The sequence below is a fragment of the Dendropsophus ebraccatus genome, chromosome 7 (assembly GCF_027789765.1).
Source record: "Dendropsophus ebraccatus isolate aDenEbr1 chromosome 7, aDenEbr1.pat, whole genome shotgun sequence".
NCBI lineage: Eukaryota > Metazoa > Chordata > Amphibia > Anura > Hylidae > Dendropsophus > Dendropsophus ebraccatus.
In genome coordinates this window covers 40690099-40712784 of record NC_091460.1, presented here as the reverse complement: position 1 = coordinate 40712784, position 22686 = coordinate 40690099, and the positions used below count along the sequence as shown (strand labels likewise).

General features: G+C 43.0%; 1 protein-coding gene across 3 annotated transcripts in view; it reads left to right on the top strand.

Annotated features, from left to right (window-relative positions):
- The window catches only part of TBC1D14 (TBC1 domain family member 14), a 66977-nt gene that overhangs the window by 20074 nt on the left and 24217 nt on the right, over window positions 1–22686 (top strand). Inside the window, exons 1-2 of one of the 3 annotated variants that reach the window (XM_069977391.1) lie at window positions 6683–6913; window positions 13206–13326. In XM_069977391.1, the coding sequence (XP_069833492.1) occupies window positions 6879–6913; window positions 13206–13326 (156 nt within the window). In that variant the 5' untranslated portion in view covers window positions 6683–6878. Of the gene's footprint in view, window positions 1–6682; window positions 6914–9872; window positions 9920–13205; window positions 13327–22686 lie in introns of those variants that run through there. The other 2 variants (XM_069977389.1, XM_069977388.1) reach the window with 2 other exon arrangements.

The following is a 22686-nucleotide window of genomic DNA, read 5'->3' as shown; positions in this document are numbered from 1 at the left end:
GTATCCAGGTTACGTCAACACTTCTAGAACTTCTCTAATTTATGCTTGCCATTACTGTGATTCCACAAAGCGTCATGTTGTGTAATGCATTGGCAGGAACACCCATCTACCTGCACAGCCTGTGATATCTATAGTCTGCAGCTGGCTGATGCTGAGCTATGGTACATCATATAAAGGTTACATGTAATTCTTAGGAGGAGGTTTGGGTTCCCCCATCATGGAGTTTCTTATATAAATTATGTATTTAGTAAAGTATCTGTGGAATTATAGTTCCTGGGGGATTTTTTTAATGTGATGAGTTTATCCTGACAGAAGTGATCAATCCTGGATTGTCTGATACACAAAGCCCTTCTGTGTAGATGGGTAGAGGAAGTTGTGGCAGAAGAAGTGACTGGGAGGGCGTAGAGGTTGGCACTACTGGTGTTTATGGTGTCAAGGTGAGACCATAGAATATATTTTCCTCTATAACTCCTATGTGTCTCCATTGACACAACAATCATGTACAGGCTGTTGCTGCAGCTATGCTCTCTTACTAGATTAAAGGGAATGTTTAATCAGAAAACAACCAATAGTTTAAACCACATTTGTTCTGAACATATTTGAACCATAAAAAAAAAAATCCCCCATTTTACCTCAATATATTTTAAGGTAATTCTAAAAACTTGTCACTTCCTGTACTGCCTGTGATGATAAGGAGGATGCTGGAAAGTGATCTGTACAGAATTACAGCAAAAGGTGACATCAGTAGTTCCAGAAAACAAAGTAAGCTCAGCTTCCCCCTGTCCTGTAGAATGACCTCTGCAGAGGTCACAGAGAATACTTACAAATGTGTCCCATAGGGTCTGCAGATGTTCATGGGGCTTGTGGTAAAGCATATCACTCATTGCTGTTAAAGTAGCTCATAATATGGCAGCCCTCATAAAGTAATAGCAGATTAGTAATAAAAAATCTAGGCTATGCACAATGTTTTTCACTGTATCTATTTGCTGTGATCTCATTTGGAAAGTCATACCCTTCAGAGCCCACAAGAGGGCGCTGGTGCAGCTGATTTCCTAACTGGCAGTAGTGAGAAAAATTTAGGTTTCCCATTAAATGCAAGTTCATTGGCAGCTTCTCCGTTTCGGTGTGGTTGTGGCTAGTTATCTGTTAATTACAAAGTCTTATTGATATACTAACCGGGGCAAATCAGAAAGTCTTATAACTTTACCTCCAAGTTTATATACTTTTGGGCTGTTCAGAGCACATCTGTAGTCCGCAGCACATTCCTTATTCCATGCAGACTATTTCTCTGTGAAAATGGGGTAAGCGCTATGTGATTTTACATGCATTAGCATCTGTGGTCTCCAACTTTAGGACTTGGATGGATTCGGTCACTTTATAGTTAATAATAGGTCACCAGATGACTTGTCAACTTTCCACCTCGTATTCCCGACGCATAGTTTTTGCTGTCGTCTGCAGATAGTGTTCTTTTCTTTTTGTTTGCTTATTGGATGGATGAACACAAATCTTTCTGCAGCCTCTGCTGATGTGCTACATATGACGTAGAGGACAGACTCTGTTGCCTTAAAGGGGTTATCCAGTGATACAAAAACATGGCCACTTTTCCCCCTCTCTTGTCTCCAGTTCAGGTGTGGTTTCAATTAAGCTCCATTTACTTTAATGGAACGGAGTTCCAAACCCCACCCAATCTGGACACAAGAGAGGGGGAAAGTGGCCATGTTTTGTAGCGCTGGATAACCCCTTTAAACCTAATGTAGAGGGCATTCTTTGTTGCTTTAGGCTACATTCACACATCTGTAGTGCAGCCGTGACCGCAGCCCGCACTACAAATGTGCATCTGTAGTGCTCCGCGCTTCATTAGCACCGTGATCCATGCTGCAAAATACAATCCGCGTTACAGCAGGTCCTATTTTTTTGAGGCACATGTGAACAGGGCCATTGAATAATGTTGGTCCTATGTTCTGTCCGTGATTGCATTGCGGACAGAACAACAGACATATGAATGTAGCCTTAGGGTACAAACACACGCAGCAGATACGCAGCAGATCTGCTGCAGATTTGATGTTGTGTTCAGTTATTTAGATCTAATCTGCTGCGTACCGCAGCAGTAAATACGCAGCGTATAAGCCATGTGGGTTTGTACCCTTAAACCTAATGTAGAAGGCATACTTTGTTGTCTTAAGGGGGTTCTGCGGTGAAAAACTTTTTCTTCAAAATCATTTGATGTGAGAAACTTTATATAGATTTGTAAATTACTTCTATTTAAAAATGTCTAGTCTTTCCATACTTATCAGCTGCTGTATGTCCTGCAGGAAATGGTGTATTCTTTACAGTCTGACACAGTGCTCTCTTCTGCCACTTCTGTCCCTGTCAGGAACTGTGCAGAGCAGTAGCAAATTCCCATAACAAACCTCTTCTGCTCTGGACAGTTCCTGTCTCAGAGAGAGATGGCAGCAGAGAGCACTATGTCAGGCTGGAAAGAATACACCCCTTCCTGTAGGACATACAGCAACTGATAGTTATAGGAAAACTTGACATTCTTAAATAGAAGTAAATTACAAATCTAGATAACTTTCTGAAACCAGTTGATTTAAAAGAAAGATTTTTGCCGCAGTACCCCTTTCAACCTAACGTAGAAGTCATGCTCTGTTGCCTTTTAAACCTAATGTAGAGGGCGTGCTCTGTTGCATCAAGAGTGGAACTGTATAGTACAATGTAGAATTGAGATAAATTGCTAAGAATGCAATAAAACCCCAGCACAGTGCATTATAGGAGACCAGCCAGCAGAATTTCAAATGCAGCTCTGAATGTGAATGGCCCATATATTGCAGGATGTAACGAAGGTTTTTTACAACCACTAGGGAGAGAAGTTTACTCAGAATTAAATAAGCATTTTAACTCCATGCCTTGTGCCTTTCTCTGTAGTAAACAATGTGCAGCAATGTATCAGGCTGTAATAAGTAGTGTCATCTGACTAATTGGTTTCCTGTCCCTTTAAGAGTGTAGTGGAAATGTAATTATAGCCCATTCCTACAGTGTTTGCAGATTGCAGACATTTAACATTTCTTTGATTGTCATAGATTAGCAAACATTCCCTGCATAGAAGCTGGGGAAGATGAAACGATGACCTGTGATAAAGGGATGATGCTGCAACAACCTGGAAAATTGCCTGCCCTCTCCCTCATGTACTTTCTATCACCTGTGGCAGAGATCTGAATTTGCCTAGTCCTGTGTATCTGTCTAGCATCCTAAGCCCCCCCCCCCAGCTATGACCTGCTATGTGTCACTTTCTTGTAGCAGTTATTATGATCGTTCAGAATTAAGCAAATAATGCCCCCCTGCCCCCCCCCCCTTAAAAATAATATTCATGGGATAACACCTTTCAAATGTGTTTGCTGTATAAATGTGTCAGTAACAATCAGCAGAGTTGTGAATGCAGCTCTGCAGCTTAATCTTGACTAACTCAGTATCAAAGTGAAAAATACTATAGTACTATAAATACTATATTTAGTTATGTAGGTTATATCTGTACATAAACTATAAAATAGTACTTAAAGGAAAAAAAAAATCAAATCACCAATATACACTTATTACAGGAAATGCACATAAAGTGATTATTTCCCTGCACTTACTACTGCATCAAGGCTTCACTTCCTAGATAACATGGTGATGTCACGACCCGACTCCCAGAGCTGTGCGGGCGGTGGCTGCTGGAGTGGATGATGGCAGAGGGATGCTCAGTGTCCGCTCAGTGTCCCTTCAGTGCCCTGTTGTTCCTCAGTGTCCCCTGCCATCATCTTCTCCAGCAGCCACAGCCCGCACAGCTCTGGGAGTCAGGTCGTGACATCACCATGTTATCCAGGAAGTGACATCACCATGTTATCCAGGGAGTGACATCACCATGTTATCCAGGTGAAGCCTTGATGCAGTAGTAAGTGCACTTTATGTGCATTTCCCGTAAAAAGTGTATATTGGTAATTTGTATAACTTTTGGTGAGTAATACAATACTTTAATAAAATATTTTCACCTGACTTCTCCTTTAAGGCGTCTAGTAAAATATACTCTGCAGGAAAAACCTTGGTCCAAATTGATTCAGGGAAAAATTTCTTAATAGTCTGATAGGATGACCAGGCTTATAAAGCATATGTGGCGTACTGTACTTCAGCTTGTAATGAGCCACAGTATATTGTACAGGATTGGTGACATACACATATGAATAACTAGGCTTCTATCCTGACAGCTGCGTGACAGCTAATGGCTGCCCTGAGGCCTTATTCTGCTCCTCCGGCAGCCATCAGGATAACCGTTTTCTCCTGATCAATGGCGCACATTGTTTTATTTCCTTGTAGCGTTGACTGTTTCATTTCACATTGGCTTTTAACCTAAACCCAGAAGGAAGCGGTGAATTACTGCGCTGCTATGATTTATGAGCTTGCTGGCGGTAATGGAGTCCACTGCTGTGAATATTTCCCCCCCCCCGTGCCCCCCGCTGCTATGCTCCTAATATAGAGGTCCCTGCCTCATAGCTTCATCCTGACGCCCAGTGCACACATCTGTATCATGTACGGTATTACGGTTTAGTATATTGTGATGGTTAATTTCCTAATAAATGTAATGAGGAGCAGGTGGCAAAACCCGGTCACCAGGGCTGCGTTCAACCCTGGTACAGAATCCATTATACATAATAACCTGCACAACCAGAACCTGGAGAATCCTGTGAGGGTTATTCCGAGTCATTGCACCCATTAGAAGTTATTAAGTTCTGTATCTCTACATCTCCCCATTAGGACAGAGCGTATTCATTCCCGCTGTGTAATGGAGAGGACACAGTAGCTGCACATCGGAAATACTGTTTACAGTTACTTCCCAAGTAATGGCTTTTAGGCTAGGATAGGTGGGGGTCTGACCTCTAGGACCCCTACAAGACCTGACAGTGTACATGTAGAGCTCTTGTGTAGCGCTGTATCTTCTGCCATCTTCTGTGCAGGAAACTGCAGCCTGCCGTGTTGAATGGGGCTGTTTCACAGGGGAGCTGTCATAGTAGGGGGGCCCTGCAGTGCAGGAAAGTGCTGATGGTTGGGGGCTCTGCAGTGCAGGAAAGTGCTGATGGTAGGGGGCGCTGCTGTGCTGGAAAGTAATGATGGTTGGGGGCTCTGCAGTGCGGGAAATGCTGATGGTAGGGGGCGCTGCTGTGCTGGAAAGTAATGATGGTTGGGGGCTCTGCAGTGCAGGAAAGTGCTGATGGTAGGGGGCGCTGCTGTGCTGGAAAGTAATGATGGTTGGGGGCTCTGCAGTGCGGGAAATGCTGATGGTAGGGGGCGCTGCAGTGCTGGAAAGTGATGATGATGATAGGGGGAGCTGCTGTGCTGGAAAGTGCTGATGGTAGGCGGTGCTGCTGTGCTGGAAAGTAATGATGGTTGGGGGCTCTGCAGTGCGGGAAATGCTGATGGTAGGGGGCGCTGCTGTGCTGGAAAGTAATGATGGTTGGGGGCTCTGCAGTGCAGGAAAGTGCTGATGGTAGGGGGCGCTGCTGTGCTGGAAAGTAATGATGGTTGGGGGCTCTGCAGTGCGGGAAATGCTGATGGTAAGGGGTGCTGCTGTGCTGGAAAGTGATGATAGGGGGAGCTGCAGTGTGGGAAAGTGATGGTAGGGGGAGCTGCAGTGTGGGAAAGTGATGATGGTAGGGGGCGCTGCAGTGCTGGAAAGTGATGATGGTAATTGGCACAGCTGTGCTGGAAAGTGATGATGGTAGGGGGCGCTGCAGTGCTGGAAAGTGATGGTAGGGGGCGCTGCTGTGCTGGAAAGTAATGATGGTAAGGGGTGCTGCTGTGTGGGGAAGTGCTGATGATAAAATGTATAATAAAACTTTGTTTAAAAAAACTCTGTTTAAAATTTAAAAGGTGACAGTGTTTGTCATCTCTTATGCTGCGTTTACACGTAACGATTATCGTGCGAATTTACGCAATAACGATCAAATTCGAACGTTAATCGTACGTGTAAACGCAGCGAACGATCAAACAACGAGCGAGAAATCGTTTATTCTGATCTTTGAACATGTTCTCAAATCGTGGTTGATCGTTCGCAAAAAAGTTGCAGATCGTTCCGTGTGAACAGTCGTTCGACGATTTAACCAATGTGGGAGATATGCTTAAGCGATAGCAAAACGAATTTGCCCGTACGATATATCGTTCCGTCTAAATGCTGATCGTTATGAAAAAAAATTGTTACTCCAACATCGTTAATCGTACGATCTGGCCAATTATCGTTTCGTCTAAACGCAGCATTAGACCTGTTAATTTACGTCACGTCAGCCATTGAATGGGATTGGAGCAGAATAACAGAAGTAAGGACATAGGGTCCCTATTTCTTATTGTCCCTTTTACATTGCAAATCTTAATAAAGAGCATCTGACAGAACGGCCGGTGGGCCCCTTCCCAGCAGTAGCACTGGAGTTAGCCTGATTTGGTGGGAATTTACCTATTGGAAAGCTGTGGATTTTCCGCAGTAGAGTTTCCGTCCCATCTCTACCTGCGCAGTCTATAAATACACCACTAGGCTGCTGGGAATGTAACCTGAGCAGTTGCAGGACTAGGTGTCTGTGGGTGTGTATGTAAAGTGGCCGTGCACTGCCGTCCTCTGATTCCTATTGTCAGCTATGTGCCCTTCCCTATTGACACAGCAACTGGGACTGAAGCACAGCTCACTGCTCTCGCTCTCTCTCTCGTCCCCTGTCGGAGCCTCCCGGCCTCAGAGCCAACTAGATTTAAAATGTTACTATTAAATGGATTATAATTTCGCTAAACGTGGACATGCTGACCCCTGAGAAGTAGCCTCGCCGTTCTCTCAAGAACTTGACATCTGCAGAGCTTGTTCCACCATGGCTGCTCCTCCTCTACTCCTGCTGGTTGACAGGTGAGCAAAAAAAGAAGAGAGAAAACAAAGTTTTACAGAAATTTTTACAAAACATTCAGAATTCATTAAAATGTCTGCTGATCTGAGGTTTTTTTTTTACATTTTATTTTTTTTTCAAAGGAATTGCTTGATCTTAATATAAATCAGGAACGAGAAAAAAAAAGAAAATCCTAGGAGAGTTTTATGTTTTTTTTTTTTACTTTCATAACAAGTCATATGTAATTATTAGCTTAGGCAGCTGATATCAGGGTTTACATGTTTTGCAATTAATCGTTTTTGTTTTTTGTTTTTTTGCAAAAAAAATTTCTGTGCATGTGGTGTTTTTTTTTTTTTTAGTCTTATCTGGAACTTGGCCAAAGTCCTAATAATGTGCTGGAGCTTGCAGAATCCTATGTGGGGAAGTTCACTTCTATTACGGAAGTTCAGTCCTGTCAGCAGTATGGCTGGCTGGGTTTACTCTCGGTCACAGTGGCCTTTCTCTGACAGGGGGCTCTCTGGGTTATGTTATACAAGTTCAAGCTGCTGCTATAAAGGCCATTGCTTTATATAGATTGTATTTGAATGTATAGTACAGGGATTTGTAGATTTGTCTGGTAGCCGGGTGTCGAATTAAATTTATAGTTATATGTATAACAGTGATTCATAATCTTTCTTTATATAGTGATAACCTATTCTGCAGCACTTTACACTCATATCTAAATCCACCTGTCTATGGGGTTTTTTTTATTTATTTTTTTAAATTCATTTGTAATAATGGCAGCTGTCAATACATGGGTATTTTGATATATATTTTTTTTTCTGCACAAATTACCTATTGTATACAGTACCTCTGATTTCCTTATGAAGTGAATAAGCATAAAAATATACTATGTCCATAATACGGATGTATAGTAGTGACATTGCTTATTGTGGAGAAAACCTCTGTATACAGAGAGGACGCTGTGCCAGATACATGCGGGTTAGGATTGTGACCTTTTCCTCGTGGGTTAATTGGTTGGCCTCTGTGGATCAATGGCCAATACCAATCAATGAGGTCACTTTCTTTCCAAACCTGGCCTGAAAAAAAATACAAGCTGGAATGTGAATGGTTGGTAACAATGGACAAGTATTCAGAGCGTCTGTACTTGTCGTCACTATATAGAAAGCCAAATCCTGGGAGCAGTTTTCTTCAGGACTCCATGCTCCCTATTGTCAGAATTGTCTGCCTGGGGAAGAAATCATTAATCGCTTAGTTACTTCAACGTCTTGCAGGTGTTAAAGGGGCAAACTTCATGTATGTCTGTCCCAGTAGGGGGATGAAGGTCACTGGTTGTACAGGTTGGACTTTACCCCACGTGCTTGTGTCGTAGATAGACCTGGATGCAAGGGGTATGGCTAAGAGCTGCAAATAAAACTGAGGGGGGTCATAGTCAGGGCTTCTCTATTGTAGTGTGATTAAATGGTCCTGGTGTGTGTGTCCCTCATCACTCCCTGTTGACCATTGGGCCAATTCCCCACCTCTAGAAAGAAGTCCTTTTTTCACTGTCCATTTGAAGAATTTTGGGACCAACCAGTGTTTGGGCCCCTCTTTTTCAGTATTTTTGCACCAAACTCAACAGTCCTGCAGATTTATTGTAGAGCTTGTCGCCGTAAGTCATTCAGGAAAAAATCTGCACTATAAAAGTGGGGTTATAATTTTTTTTTCTTCAAAATTTTGTACCCATTCATAGTCTATGTTCCCCATTGATTTCAATGGGGAAGTCAAAATAAATCTGCAGCATTGCAATAACGCTCCAGACCCAGTAGTCAGCACTGGGGTCCGACAGCAACCCTAATCCGTTCTTCCTTTCCGTCCACATCAGCTGGGGATCCATAATGTGAGCTGTGCTCTGCACCAGGCAACACTTTTACGTGTTTTATTTGTTCATTATATAACATTTGTTCTTAAACACGTGTACAGCTCTCTGTTACCCTGATGCCAGGCCGTCATTGTGCTTTGTGGTTTTACCTGTCTTTGCCTTGTGTATAGTAATAATAGTGGAACGCTCACTGTTTCCATACACACAGTTTGTTTGAGTTCTTGGTTTGGGAGATTATGTTCTCTTTGCTGAATCCGAGCCTCACTGGTAACTAAACTTGGTGTTTGCCTCTCTCTTTGCTTCTATTCATGTGGTGGAGGTGAATGTGGAAATACTTATACCGTGTGATGAAAGACACATCCTGACGTGGGGTGCATGTCCCGCATCTAAACTGGGAACGTTCAGACTCTGTATAGTATAATACTTGTAAATGTGTTTTTTGGGAACTGCAGGGTTGCTCAAGCCCTGGTCTTGGCATTGTAACCTGTGGCTTATTCTGCGGCATAAGATACTGAGCCTCCCTTGATGTCTTTATAATGCATGTTAGCATTAGAATCAACGTTACACTTGGGGAAGCTGTCTGTGTCACTAGTGCTGCAGCCGCCGGAATAAATGTCAGTCAAGATCAGAATATCTTCACAAAGGTATTCTGACTGTGTGCCCTGGCCCACCCAAAGACCAGGTAGACAAGTCCAGCAGACAAAACATATGCCTTGGTCAAAAAGACCAATGTTATTATTACTAGTGGATGAAATGAGGTCTATTAAAGTCTATGGACATGCCATGGGTATACTGTGGTACACATCTGAATTTCTTATCCTGGTGACACAGCTCAGGAATGTATAGTAAATGGAGCCTTATATATAGGTTATATATAGATTATTACACCTGGTCTGGTCCAGAGCACGTTTATTAGATGCATGATCATTGTAATGTGAAATGTGAGAGAAACATGGACGTAAATCCAGGCCTGTCGCCCTCCTCTAATGACAAGCCATTATGTGTGTGGTGAGCTCAGTGTCAGGAAGCTGTAACATAAGCCTTCATGGGGTGATTTATGGACTATTCTGCTTTTATATAATTCTTAGGTGTGTTCTCTTTTTCCTTATGCTCCAGATTACATGAGCGATGACTCTGCTTCTCGTGACTCCTGGTTCCATGCAGCTATGTATGTTTTATTCTAGTATTTTTTGTTTTTTTTGTTTTCTTTAAGCGGCGACCATGTTCTTCTTTATATTGTCCCAAATATTCAGAACCGAGATGGTTTCAGCCTTTTATTGTAGAAACAACATGATAGGAATGGAAGGGACTGATGAATGCAATTGGTTTTAGCAGGTCTTCCCTGAGATCAGTGATTGTTTTACCATGGGGGTCTACTAGGTATTGCTCCCGTCTAGCCATAATCCTACTCCATACTCGTGAAGGGTATCCTCACACTCAAAATAAGTGACTGAAAGGGCCACTTAATATGGCGGTTTTGGTGGTCTCCTTACAGGAGCCATCCCTTGGCTAGACCCTTTCCCTGGAGGGATATCTGGCTAGTCGACTGTTTCAATACACTTGAATGAGGCTCTGTAGATCTTTTTGCCAGGGCGCTCTATCAGTGACGGCTGTTTTGTACATATCAGTGCAGCTAGATGAAGTACTGATTTATATGAAGTACTAGACGCTGCTAGAGAACCCAAATGGCGTTCTTCTCTTCCTTCCTTGCACAATGGTTATGTTGTTTCTTCAATAAAGTTGGACTGCAAGATAAAAGGTTAGTGCCGGGAGCTGTTTTTTTTCTCTTCATTTTATACAGTTAGGAGATGACTTCTGTGGCCGCCGGCCAGTGACTGACTGAGTGGGCACTTCCTATGTGCTGAGACGTCATTGGGGACCTGTTGAGTGTCCAAATAGCAGGGGCAGGAATCGGGCAGGTGTTTTTTTTTGTTTTGTTTTTCCCTCCAAGCCAGCCTGATCAAGTAAAAAATATTTGTACCCGTAAACCTACCCCCCTTTAATTTTTTAAACTCTCGGGCAGTTTCAGAATAACAATCATCAATGAGAGCTCATACAATATTATTATATGAATCCAGGTATATGTGTCTCTGCTAGTGACTTATTCCTCCAGACCAGTGTCAATAAACATGCGTGCTCGGCCAAATGGAGCATGCATGTCTGTATGGGAGTTGGTTCCCTATGCTGACTGCAATGCTAACACATGCGTGTAGCTGGCTTTAGATCCGTTTTTTTTTTTGTGGGTCAGTTATAGCCCAATCTGAACCAATAATTGGATATAAAGCTACAGCCAATTGCCGTCAATAACCACTTCATATGAACCATCCTGCAATATTGTATGGTGCAGCATGGATGTCCTACTGGTTAGGAGTTTTACTTTTATATTGTCTCAGTTATTCAGTCCTGCAAAGTGTCGCCCCGCGCCCCCCCCACACACACACTTTTCTGTTCTTGTCTGGGTAGAAAAATGACTAGAATGTTCTTTTTGGTGTTTTGTTGAATTGCAGTATATAAATAACAATGGAGAAGCGTTATACTTTCTATTCTTGTCTTGTGACTTTTACTGTAGTTACTGTGATTCACTCATCACTGTATTGTGTTGCCATTGTCTGATTCTGGGAAATTAGAAAATGCTAGAATAAAAAATGTTATAGACTGTTCTGATGTCACGATGGGAGATTATGAAACCAACAATTGGTTTATCGAAAAGTCTAGTTTATGATCAACTATTTGTATTTGTTCCTGGTCTCTACCCCCCCCCCCCCCCCCCCATGACCTTTCTTTAAAGGGGTTGGGGGAGGGGGGCAATCAAAAGTTTTGCTATGGGGCCCAGCCATTTTTAGTTACACCACTGTCTCTGTCCTTTTCAGAACATTAACACCAATACCAATATATGTAATGTATAGGGATCTGGGGAAAACAATATAGGTAGCGCCATAACAATGACATTCTTTTGGTAATTTCCCATTACGTATTTCTGACACAGTAGCTGCCGGCAGTTGTGTCTACGAGCCGTTCGCAGGTCTTGAAATACCAGTTTCCTGTCAAGAGAAATTGGAAATTCTAGCCCTAAATATGTAAAGTGTTTATACAAATTTACGTTGATGCATATTGGCTATTACTTGCTCCGAGGCTTTGTTCAGAACAGCTGGGTGTGCGACACAAGAAGAAAGTGACGCCTATAGCCAGTGGGATCAACACAGAAATAATTTGTAAATAAAGATGTAAGGACAGAACATTGGTCGAGGGCTGTGAGCTCAGAAACCCCCCAAGAGTCATGTACAGATGCTTGCAAGTGTACAGAACCTGCCCTTTTATTGCGCTTCTCGCTGCTCTATAAAGTGATTTGAGAAGGTCTTAACACACACTTTTTTTTTTGTTTGTTTTATAATCACTGGGCTATATAGGCCTTTTTAATGCATAAAACCTATATGTTTTAATACTATTGTAATTTAAAAAGCAGACCTGTCATTTGGCTAAACAGGAGTAAAAATAAGCCAATGGCTAGATAGGGCTTCTCATCAGCATTGTAGGCATACATCACAGTTTTTTTCTATTTTCAAAATCTTTCCCAGTGCCAAGATAGTTCTTTTTGTTGATGGATAAAAGTGCCCAGGTGGGGTTCACCCTGGATGGTAAGAGCCCAGGATTGGCCAGCCCATCTCTTCTTGACCTCTCCTGTCTCCAGCGTCAATCAAAGGGGGTCAGGTGTATGCAAGCGGGCACAGAGGGGGCTGAGTAAGAGTAGATAGGCCGAACTTGTCTGGGTTCTTGGTATGCTGGAGAATGCCCCCTGGGCATGTGAGCCTCCTTTACATATTTAAAATTAAAGGCCCTATTACATGTAGCGATAAATGGCCGATTATCACTCCGTGTAATAAAGACATCGATCAGACCTAGAATTATTGGCCGCCAACTGTGCATTGCTATGTGTAATAGTGATGCACGGCTGACGGCCAGCGATTGAATAAACAGTTATACATTGCCCCTCCTTGCTCCTGGTGTCCTCCTCTTCTCTGCTTCTTTCCCAACTCTGTGGCTGTAGCTTCAGAGCGGCCTGTCTGAGCTGAAAGGCTGCTCAGCCAATCACTGTCCACCGGTCCCGGGCAGTGATTGGCTGAGCAGCCTTTCAGCTCAGACAGGCCGCTCTGAAGCTACAGCCGCAGTGTTGGGAAGGAAGCAGATAACAGGAGGGCACCAGGAGCAAGGAGGGGCGATGTATAACGGTTTAGGGCAAGGGCTGAAAGGACATGGCTAATGATTTCCGTGCAGCCCTTGCTAAACGATTATCAGGCCGTGTAATAGGCTCAGTAAACAAGCGCCATGGGCTTATTTTTGTACCCCTGTTTAGGTTGCATTATTTATTTTTGGGGTGGGGTGGGGGGGGAATTGTGGCCTTTTTGAACGATTAAACAATCTCATTACTTTCCTGATAACTTTATGTTGTCTTATAGGAACATTTTTGCACGGAAGAAGAGTGTCCAAGTGGAAAAACAGAATGAAATTGGATGGAAGTTATTTGGAAAGATTCCTCCTCGTGAACCTCAGCAGAGCAATTCCCGGAAAGCACAAACGGTATCTATCTAGAGTTATATAATCCATCATTGCCTTTGCTGCTCCCAGTGACCTCTGGTTTCCCAAAGTACAAGGAAGTTTACAAAACCTGTATTCTCAGTTATGTTGCCAAGCACAGGACATGCATGTGGGACATACGGATAGTTAATAATAGCTCACATGTCCTGACCACTGCTGCCAAGAAGTTTTTATTATTTCAGTGCATTCAAAGCTACTTGCAGCTAGATTTGTGTCTCCATGGCAACGGACTACAAACACCTTGTGCGATTTCATCCTATCTCATACTTCATCCACCTGTTTGATTCTTCTTGCTTGCATATTTTTAGTAGATTAGCAGAGTGTGACTGCAGCATCAGGTGACAGGTTTGTTTGTAGTCTGTTACCATGGGAACACAAGTCTGTGCAGGCTTAGCTCCCAACTATCCCACATCCGATGGGACAGTCCCGATTTTGAGGTGCTGTACTGCCGTCCCCGAATGGCACCCACAATATACTGCAGCATCTATAGGGCTACAGAGGAAGAATTCTCCACTTACAGAGGGTGAATTGTCCCTCTGTGATCGCAGGGTCCTGATTGTAGCCATGGACACCAGAGGCCTCAGGCCTCCTGTGTCCTGGCTGCTTACAGAAGCCAATGGGGGGGGGGGGGGGGCTGGCACAGAGGGGAGAGGACTAACACAAAGAGGGGGCATGGAGAGGGTAGAGCCAGCGCACAGAGAAGGGGCACATGTTCATATATATCATGTTCATATGCCCGCCATGCAAGTTTCTGCAGATTGATGACGCGTCTTTACATATTTATCCAGGAGATTTGCCTGAAGTCTTCCACCAGCATAGTGTTATGCTGTGTGTACACGAAGCGATAATTCGCCCAATCAATCGTTTAACGATTTTGAAGCAACAACTTTGTTTTTATACCGATCAGCGTTTAGACAAATAAATCGTTAGAAAAATCGTAAGAAAATTCGTAAGAAAAATCGTTACTGCGATCGTTTTTAAGATCGCTTAAGCCCATCTTTTACATAGGATGAATCTTTGAAAGACTGTTTACACGATCTGCGTTTTTTTTTTTTTTTTAGCGAACGAAGAACGACTATTTGTGAACATGTTGAAAGATCAAAATAAACGGTTTTTCGCTTGTCGCTTGATCGTTTGCTGTGTTTTCACGGAACGATTATCGTTCCGTGTAAACGCAGCATTAGGCAAAACAGTATTCCTAGTAGTACAGGAGTCCTCTATTATTGGCTTGATCAAGTCGTGTCATAATTCTCAGCAAATTCTTCAGGCCTCCCCCTATACGTCTAGTAGTATTTACAGTAAGTCTTATGGCTGGATAACACGATGATTCGCACAGCACCCAGGGAAAAGATTTAGAGAACGCGGTTCATGAATAAACTAGGATAAACTGTATGTTGCCTGTACCACCTTAATTATTGATGCGTCTATTCCCGATACACGCAGCCTGCGCTCTGATGCTGATTCTTTTTTCTTTTCTACATGTCTGTGATAAAGATTATCAGGTATAAGACGTGCTTTATGCTTAGAGGGGCCGACAGGATTAGAGAAACATAGCTGCCTTCTAACAAAAACAGCACCACCCCTGTCCTCAGGTTGTTATGGTTTTTGAACTCCTCTCTATTTACTGTAATGAAACTGAACTGCAATACCGCACACAGACTGATTACAACAGTGGAGTGTTTTAGCAAGAAAGCAGCTATGGTTTTTCCACTTCTCGAAAAGCCCTTTAAGACACTTTCCAGAAAAATGGTACTCATATATGCCAATTTGCAAGAGGTTTTCATGGAACTTCTATTCGGGGGGTGGGGGTGTTGTCTATAGACTCTTGCCCATGTAGAGGGGACTATGCTGCTATGTAATTGTTGGTTAGATTGCTGCATTTTTTTATCACCTGTATAGTCTGGGACTTTCTATTGGCTTCAGGCACATGCACTTTGCACAGAACTCACACCTAGCCTTGTAGTGCATGAATCATGAAGTGACGATTCATCAGCACAATGCATGCATGTCCATCAGCTTAAAGGGGTTATCCAGCGCTACAAAAACATGGCCACCTTTTCCCCTCTCTTGTCTCCAGATTGGGTGGGGTTTGGAACTCAGTTCCATTAAAGTAAATGGAGCTTAATTGCAAACCACTCCTAACCTGGAGACAAGAGAGGGGGAAAGTGGCCATGTTTTTGTAGTGCTGGATAACCCCTTTAAGGATGCTTAACCCCATAATCGAGAGAATTTGCTAATGGTATGGTTTCCCCATATAATGTGACATGTTTGCTCTGAAGTTTTGCTGCAACTTCAGTTCACACTGACACCATCTTTGTTTCCATCATATTTGATGGAAAGAACAGAGTTTGACACGACAAACCCTTTCTCAATTAAGTCCATTGAGCACTAGTGGTCTCTATTAGGGATGAGCGCAATTCGCGCATGCTTTAGTCCTATTGTTCTGCATTTGATTACCGGTGGCTGCAGCCTTAAGGAATCCAGAAGCCTATGACTGTATCAATATTTTCCTAGACTCCCTAGGGCTACATCCAACTACTTTAGCCACCTGTATTTAAATGCCGAATGATTGGCCTTAAGCATGCTCGAGTTGCGTTCATCTATAGTCTCTATAATATGACAGATCCAGCAGAGTTGTGCGGTTTCTGTCGTAAGCAGAAGCCACAACACTAGCAGTAACATAGTCTATGTCCCCTTGCTTGTGATCGCAATTGCAGACAGTATCTGTCCTGTTGTATTCTGTGGATTCCACAATCCATGCATTTTCCCAGAGCCCTGACTGTAAGACATTACACAGTCTAAGATTTATATGGTCTGAGCTCTTACACTACTGTTGTGGCAGGGAATGCGATTGTAGGTTTACCCACCAATAACTGTGATCTGTGACTTAAACACTGCAAATCTGACGTTTTGGGGACTACAAAACCACATTGTCTGTGAAGAAGTGCAACCATCAATGATCAGAGCGATCACCTGGCATTCTAAATTCATTTCTTTGTTTGTAATTGAGGACAAGTTTTCATAAAAAAAATTGCAGGGTTATCAAGTTTAGTGTGCAATTTTAAAAGGCTCAGTTCACATTTAAAAGCTCCATAGGACCCCATGCACCTAGTTTATGCCATAAGCCCCTATTACACAGGGCAATCTCGGGGAGCAAGCAAGCGCCAACCTGTTGGGTCAGTGCTTGCTTGCGCCTTGTTTCCACCTCTCTGCCACTGCAATTAAACTCTCCAACAGCGAGCGGGTAAGTGCTGGAGGGACGCGGGGTGCCCATATGAGAAAGCAGCGTGGCACTGGCAGCAGATCATTGCTATCTTAGTCGTTAGTCTTTCAGCATGTTGAAAGACAACAACAGACAACGATCATCCGACATGATCATTGCTATCTATTATGGCCAAAAATATGGCCTATAATTGCTGAGTGCAATAAAGCCTATAGCCCCTATTACACGGAGCGAGTCAGAGGAGCTAGCGAGCGCCCACCTCTGGGGGGCAGCCTAGGCGATCGTTAAATCGTTTGGGCAGCCCATAGAAGATAACAGTGGTCTGCTGCTGTTCCTATTACATGGAGCAATGGCAGCAGGTTGCTTCTATCTAGATCATTGACGTTCCAACATGTTGTTGAAGGACAACGATCAGCCAGCATGTCGGCTGATCGATGTCTTCTATTACACAAATCGATTATCAGCCGTAACAGCCAAATACGCCCAATAATCACTTCGTGTAATAGGGGTTTAAATAGTGTCCTTTTAAGCATATGGCGGGTGTTGGTATTATTTTCCATCCGTTATAGAAGAGAGAAACAGCGGTACATGAGCTGGCACACACTAGACTAAGGCAGGACGGAAGTGCCCAGAGCTTGTCTCTGTTACAGCAGCCGGATAATTACGATAATTAGGAACGCAATGAATTCCTGAGTATAAAGTGTTTTCCTAATAAGACTGGGCATTTCTAGGGCAGCGGTCACATTGTGCTTCATGGACGGAGGAGTTCAGTGGGTTTATCATCTTTGTGGATAATAATTGTTATTATAGGAAGCATAAATGGCCATGATAAAAGGGCCAGAGACATCTGTTTTACATGGAATGGAACAGAATGTTAATTTTGTGTGTAGACTGTGTACATGGAATTTTTATATACTTTTATTGACCTGATATTTGACAGATTATTTCTTTATGTAAATTGCCTGTACACCTATTATCATTCATATCTAAATGTAGAATAAGTATTCTTAATAATAATAATTACATACTACTTACAGAGATGGCACCACTCCTGTCCCCAGGTTGTGTACCATTCAGATCAATGGAAGTGAATGAAGCTGAAACTTGGGGACAGGTGTGGCACTTGTGTTGTGTTGTACTAAGATGTAGGGTCTTCACTAGACCACTGATTCCCTGCAGCTACGTCATATGGGGGGTGGGGCAGAACCACTTAAGGCCCTATTCCACTGAACTTTTTCGAACGATTACCGTTCATAAAATCGTTCAAACGACCACTCGTTAACAATATTCGTTCTGTGGGAATAGCTGTAAACGAGCGAACGACAACAGCGAAATCGTCGTTGAGTTGTTCACTATTTTTTTTCAACATGTCGAAAAAAAATCGTTGGTCTTTCAACAATAATTCGCTAATCTTTTCGTTGAATAAAAAAATCTCAGTCGTTCTTGAAATGTCTACCTACATTTCCCCACGTTTTAAACGACCATGTAACAATGTAACGACCGCAAAAAAATCGTTACACTACAGATATCGTTCACGTTCCCACACGTATTATGTGTTATCGTTCGCTTAAAAAAAATCGTTAAGTGCTCGTTAACGAGCGGTCATTGGAGCGAGTCTATGAACGATAATCGTTCTGTGAAATAGGGCTATTACACTAATAGCTTATGTGCAGTGGTCACTAGTAACCATATCGGTTATAGTCATTGTCCGCCACCTGCTGTATATAGAGTGGACTTGGTTTAGTCCTCTTCATACTACCTGCTCCAACATAATTTAATGGCAAGAGATGGTTAAAGGAGAAGTCTGGGAGTCGGGTCGTGACATCACCATGTTATCCAGGAAGTGAAGCCTTGATGCAGTAGTAAGTGCAGGGATAAAAGCACTTTATAAGCATTTCCTGTAATAAGTGCATATTGGGGATTTGTATAACTTTTGGGGGGCAATACAATACTTAAACAAAAATTTTCGCCTGACTTCTCCTATTACACGAACAGGTTAATTCGGCAGATTATCTCCCTGTGTAATAAAGACAACGATCAGGCAATGACAATGATCATCTGCTGATTGTGTCTTCAGGTCTTCATCTAAAATCATTGTTCGCCAGGCACACATCGCTACGTGTAATAACGATCCTCTGTTGACGGCTGATGACTTTGGGAAGAAAAAAATAATAATAAAGTTATCTATAGCTGTCTACGCTGCCCGATGTCCTGCTAGCTTCGGCCCACTCCCCGCAGTGTCAGAGGTGACAGACCGCTCAGCCAATCGCTGGCCGCGGCACTGTCCCAGCTGAACGGCTTGTCACCTTAGACACTGTAGGGAGCTGGCTGAGGCTAGCAGGACAACAGGGAGCGAGGAGAGGTGGCTGAGGCTAGCAGGACAACAGGGAGCGAGGAGAGGTATGTATGTAACTTTATTTTACACTTTTATTAGACAAGGGCTGAACGGACATTGCTAACAATATACATACAGCCTCTGCTGCACTATTATGGTGCTGTATATGGGCTCAGTAAGTGAGCACCGATCAAGTAATCAGGCGGTGTAATACGGCCCTTAGTCCTATCTTTGCACAATACCTTTGTTAAAACGATCCCTTGAACATAACCTGATCCTAGGACATTGAGCTGGGACATCATTGATGAGCACAAGTCCTCAATTCCTCTGCAGCACCACTTAAGGTGAAAATAAATGTTAATGGTTATTCTACTTAGACTCATGTCAGGTCCTTCAGCGTCAAACGTTCTCTATAGTTATTTATTTTTTATTTTTTTTTAATGTTGGCTAAGAGTTCATAGTTCAGGATCTTTTCTATGAAAGGGGTATTTTATACTTTTAAAAAAAACTGGCCACAAATGACTCACCTGCTGCGATCCCTTGCAGTCCCAGTCCTCTCTGCTCACCACTTCCTGTTCTCTGTCTTAAAACAAGGAAGTGGCTGCCCAGCCAGTCATTGTGGCCATCTGCAGTCAGTGATTGACTGACTGGCCACTTTCTTGTACCGAGGCTGGGACCAGGAATGGTGATCAGCCGGACAAGACACCATCAGGACGGAGGGAATATAGCAGGTACCAGCCATAATTAGTTTGCCAGAACCTAGCACCTTACCTGTGGTTGTACAGATGCCACCTCATCTTGTCTGCGTGAAGGTGTTCCAGGATCTCGCATTCTTTTTCGGCCTTTTGCCTACGTCACAACTTACGGACCTTTTTGTAGCGTGATAAGTTAGTTCACCTGCACATCTGCCCTAAAGGACGACCATCCATTGTAGACATATTGATGACAAAGGTTACGCAATGATCCCTGCTTTGTTGTTCTTGACATTGCTAACACTGAATATACACCAGTGTTTGTTGATTACTGTTTGTCGACAATATGTGACATATGGAAGTTAAATAGTACAAAGTAAATATACCATCCAGGAGTTCTTCTCTAGGCACATGACCTGTATTATAACCCTTTGCCTGCCAGGACAGACTTCATGCCTTTGAAAACAAGAACTTACACACACAAGCATTTAGATACATGATGTCTTATGTATCTTCTTGCTAGTGGGTTCTAGTAAACATCCACTATTTTAACATTACTGATAATTTAAATAGTTCCAATTTCAATAGTTTCTGTATTGAATGTGCATTTTTTTTTTTTTAAACAAAGGTTCTGTTTTTTTCATATTTCCAGAGATAAATATTCAGGCTTCCTGCAGCCACCACTAGGGGGAGCAAACTGTATACGGATGATACATTGAACTCTGCAATAAAGCAGTAGGCTGCATAGCTTTTTTATAGTGATGGCTTCAGGCAACATATCCTTTTTAAGTAAATGGAAACATACTGCTTAGGCCTTAAGTACCTGAAAAGGCCTTATGTACCTGAAATCAGGTGGAATGTGAAGTTCCTGGGCCCCAAAATAATCTTCTACAGCTCCCCCTATTTATCATATAATGCTAGTGTCTTATGTGGCAGAGGAGTTTTTGTGCCCCTTTAAATGTCAGGACATACTGTTACCTCTACCCCTTTTATCTAGTGGCTGAAATATTTGGTTAAAAGAGAAGTCCAGTGAAATTCAAAACAGGTAGGGGGGTGGGTGAAATTAATAATCAATGTATACTTACCAGTCATCAGGCCTCTGTTGCGCTGTTCCCGCCTCCCGCTGTTAGCCATCAGCTGTCATTTTCAGCTGGAATCAAGGGAAGTCGCGTACCCAGCTCTTACAGCTGCAATGTCAGGGCCCGGCTAATAAGTTGCTCACTCGGCCAGTCAGTCACTGGGGTGTGTCCCGCCCCAGTCACTGATTGGCTGAGCAGGCATTAGCTCAGCTGGGTGACATTGCAGCTGGAGGAGCTGCAGGAGGCTGGCGGCTGTCAGCTGGACCCAGGCACGAGGATAGGTAAGCATACTTCCCTGCCTTTCTGCTTTTTTTTTTTTTTTTTTTTTTTTCACAGTATTTCTCCTTTACCTCTTTTGCACAATGGAGGAGATTCCTTTGTTAGGTGGGTATGTGTGTGCTTAACATTTCTCATGTAATCAGTCTTTAGACCTCTTGTACCGTCTATACAATGCGGCTTTGAGGGATGAATTAGAGCACATTTGTTCCGGCCTAAATACAGGAATTCTTATCTGCTTTATATACTGCATAGGATGTGGCCAAGGAGCTCTTATATTTCTGCAACCTCCTTTTAGATTATTCATGTTTGAAACAATACAGGGCATTAGGAAAAACATAAATACTTTCTTCTCAAAACAGCGCCGCTCCTGCCCACAGGTTGTGTCTGGTATTGCAGCTCTGCTCCAGGGAGGTGTATTGGCCTCTTTACCATTGCTATGTACGGCACATTACCTCTTACAGTGTTGTTAATAATTTAATGTAGAGGCAACATTTGAGTCAGCAGAAGAATTTGCAGCGAGTAGCTAGAGAGGAACCTTACGCAAGACATATAAAAATAGATCTATAGAAGTTGTCGACCTGGTTAAGGGAAGAAGCAGGAGTGACCGTGCTGTTTTATGAACGCCAGTATGGCAGATACTAAGCGTCATGTATATAGTGCGTGTCTTGCGTGTCCTCCTTCCCTGACGTATCCATTTCAATGAGCTAATTCAATGTTCCCAGAAAACTTCCAGGAAATTAGGCAGAAGTCTGTTTGTGAGAATAGGAATTCAGGGAACATAAATGGCTGCCATCGTCTCCTAAGAGCAATGATTAAAGGGGTTACACAGTAATAGAAAAATCACAGCTACTTTCTTTTAAAAACAGCGCCTACCCTGTCCTCAGGTTGTGTGTGGTATTACAATTCAGTCAGCTCCCTTCACTTCATTGGAACTCTGCTACAAACCCCACACCTGAACTGAGTACGAAACAGGTGTCCTGTTTCTGGAAGAAAGCAGACATGTCTTTATAAGCCTGGGTAACACCTTTAAGGTGAACTGGTCCCTTTCCTCGTTTGTGTGCTCATTGCCTTGTTTTTTGTGAAACCTTTATAGTCTAAAAGACGTATACATATATACAGTGAGTGCTCACTTAGAGACGTCATCTAATAGGGTGTCTGTCCTACGACCTATAGCAGGGGTAAGGAACTCTGGCTCTCCAGCTGTTGCAAAACTACAACTCCCATCATGCCTGGACAGACGTTATCTAATAGGGTGTCGGTCCTACGACTTACAGCAGGGTTAGGGAAACATGGCTCTCCAGCTGTTGCAAAACTACAACTCTTATCATGCCTGGACAGCCAAAGCTAAAGCATGATGGGAGTTGTAGTTTTGCAACAGCTGGAGAGCCAAGGTTCCCTACCCCTGATCTATAGCAATTCATCATAACATTTAGTCAACTAGGTTCTTCAGAAATAATGGTTTACATTGACACAATAGCTTCTTTCACATTTTTATATGGGGAAGATCTATAGCTGGGATGATCTATAGCAGGGATGGGGCACCTTGGCTCTCCAGCTGGTGCAAGACTACAACTCCTATCATGCCTGGACAGCCAAAGCAAAAGCTTAGGCTGTCCAGGCATGATGGGAGCTGTAGTGTTTTAAACCGCTGGAGGGCCAAAGGTTCCCTATCGCTAGTCTGTAGGATTAGCATGTGGGGAAGGCAGTGTAAGCGAGGAAAACTCACTATTGTGT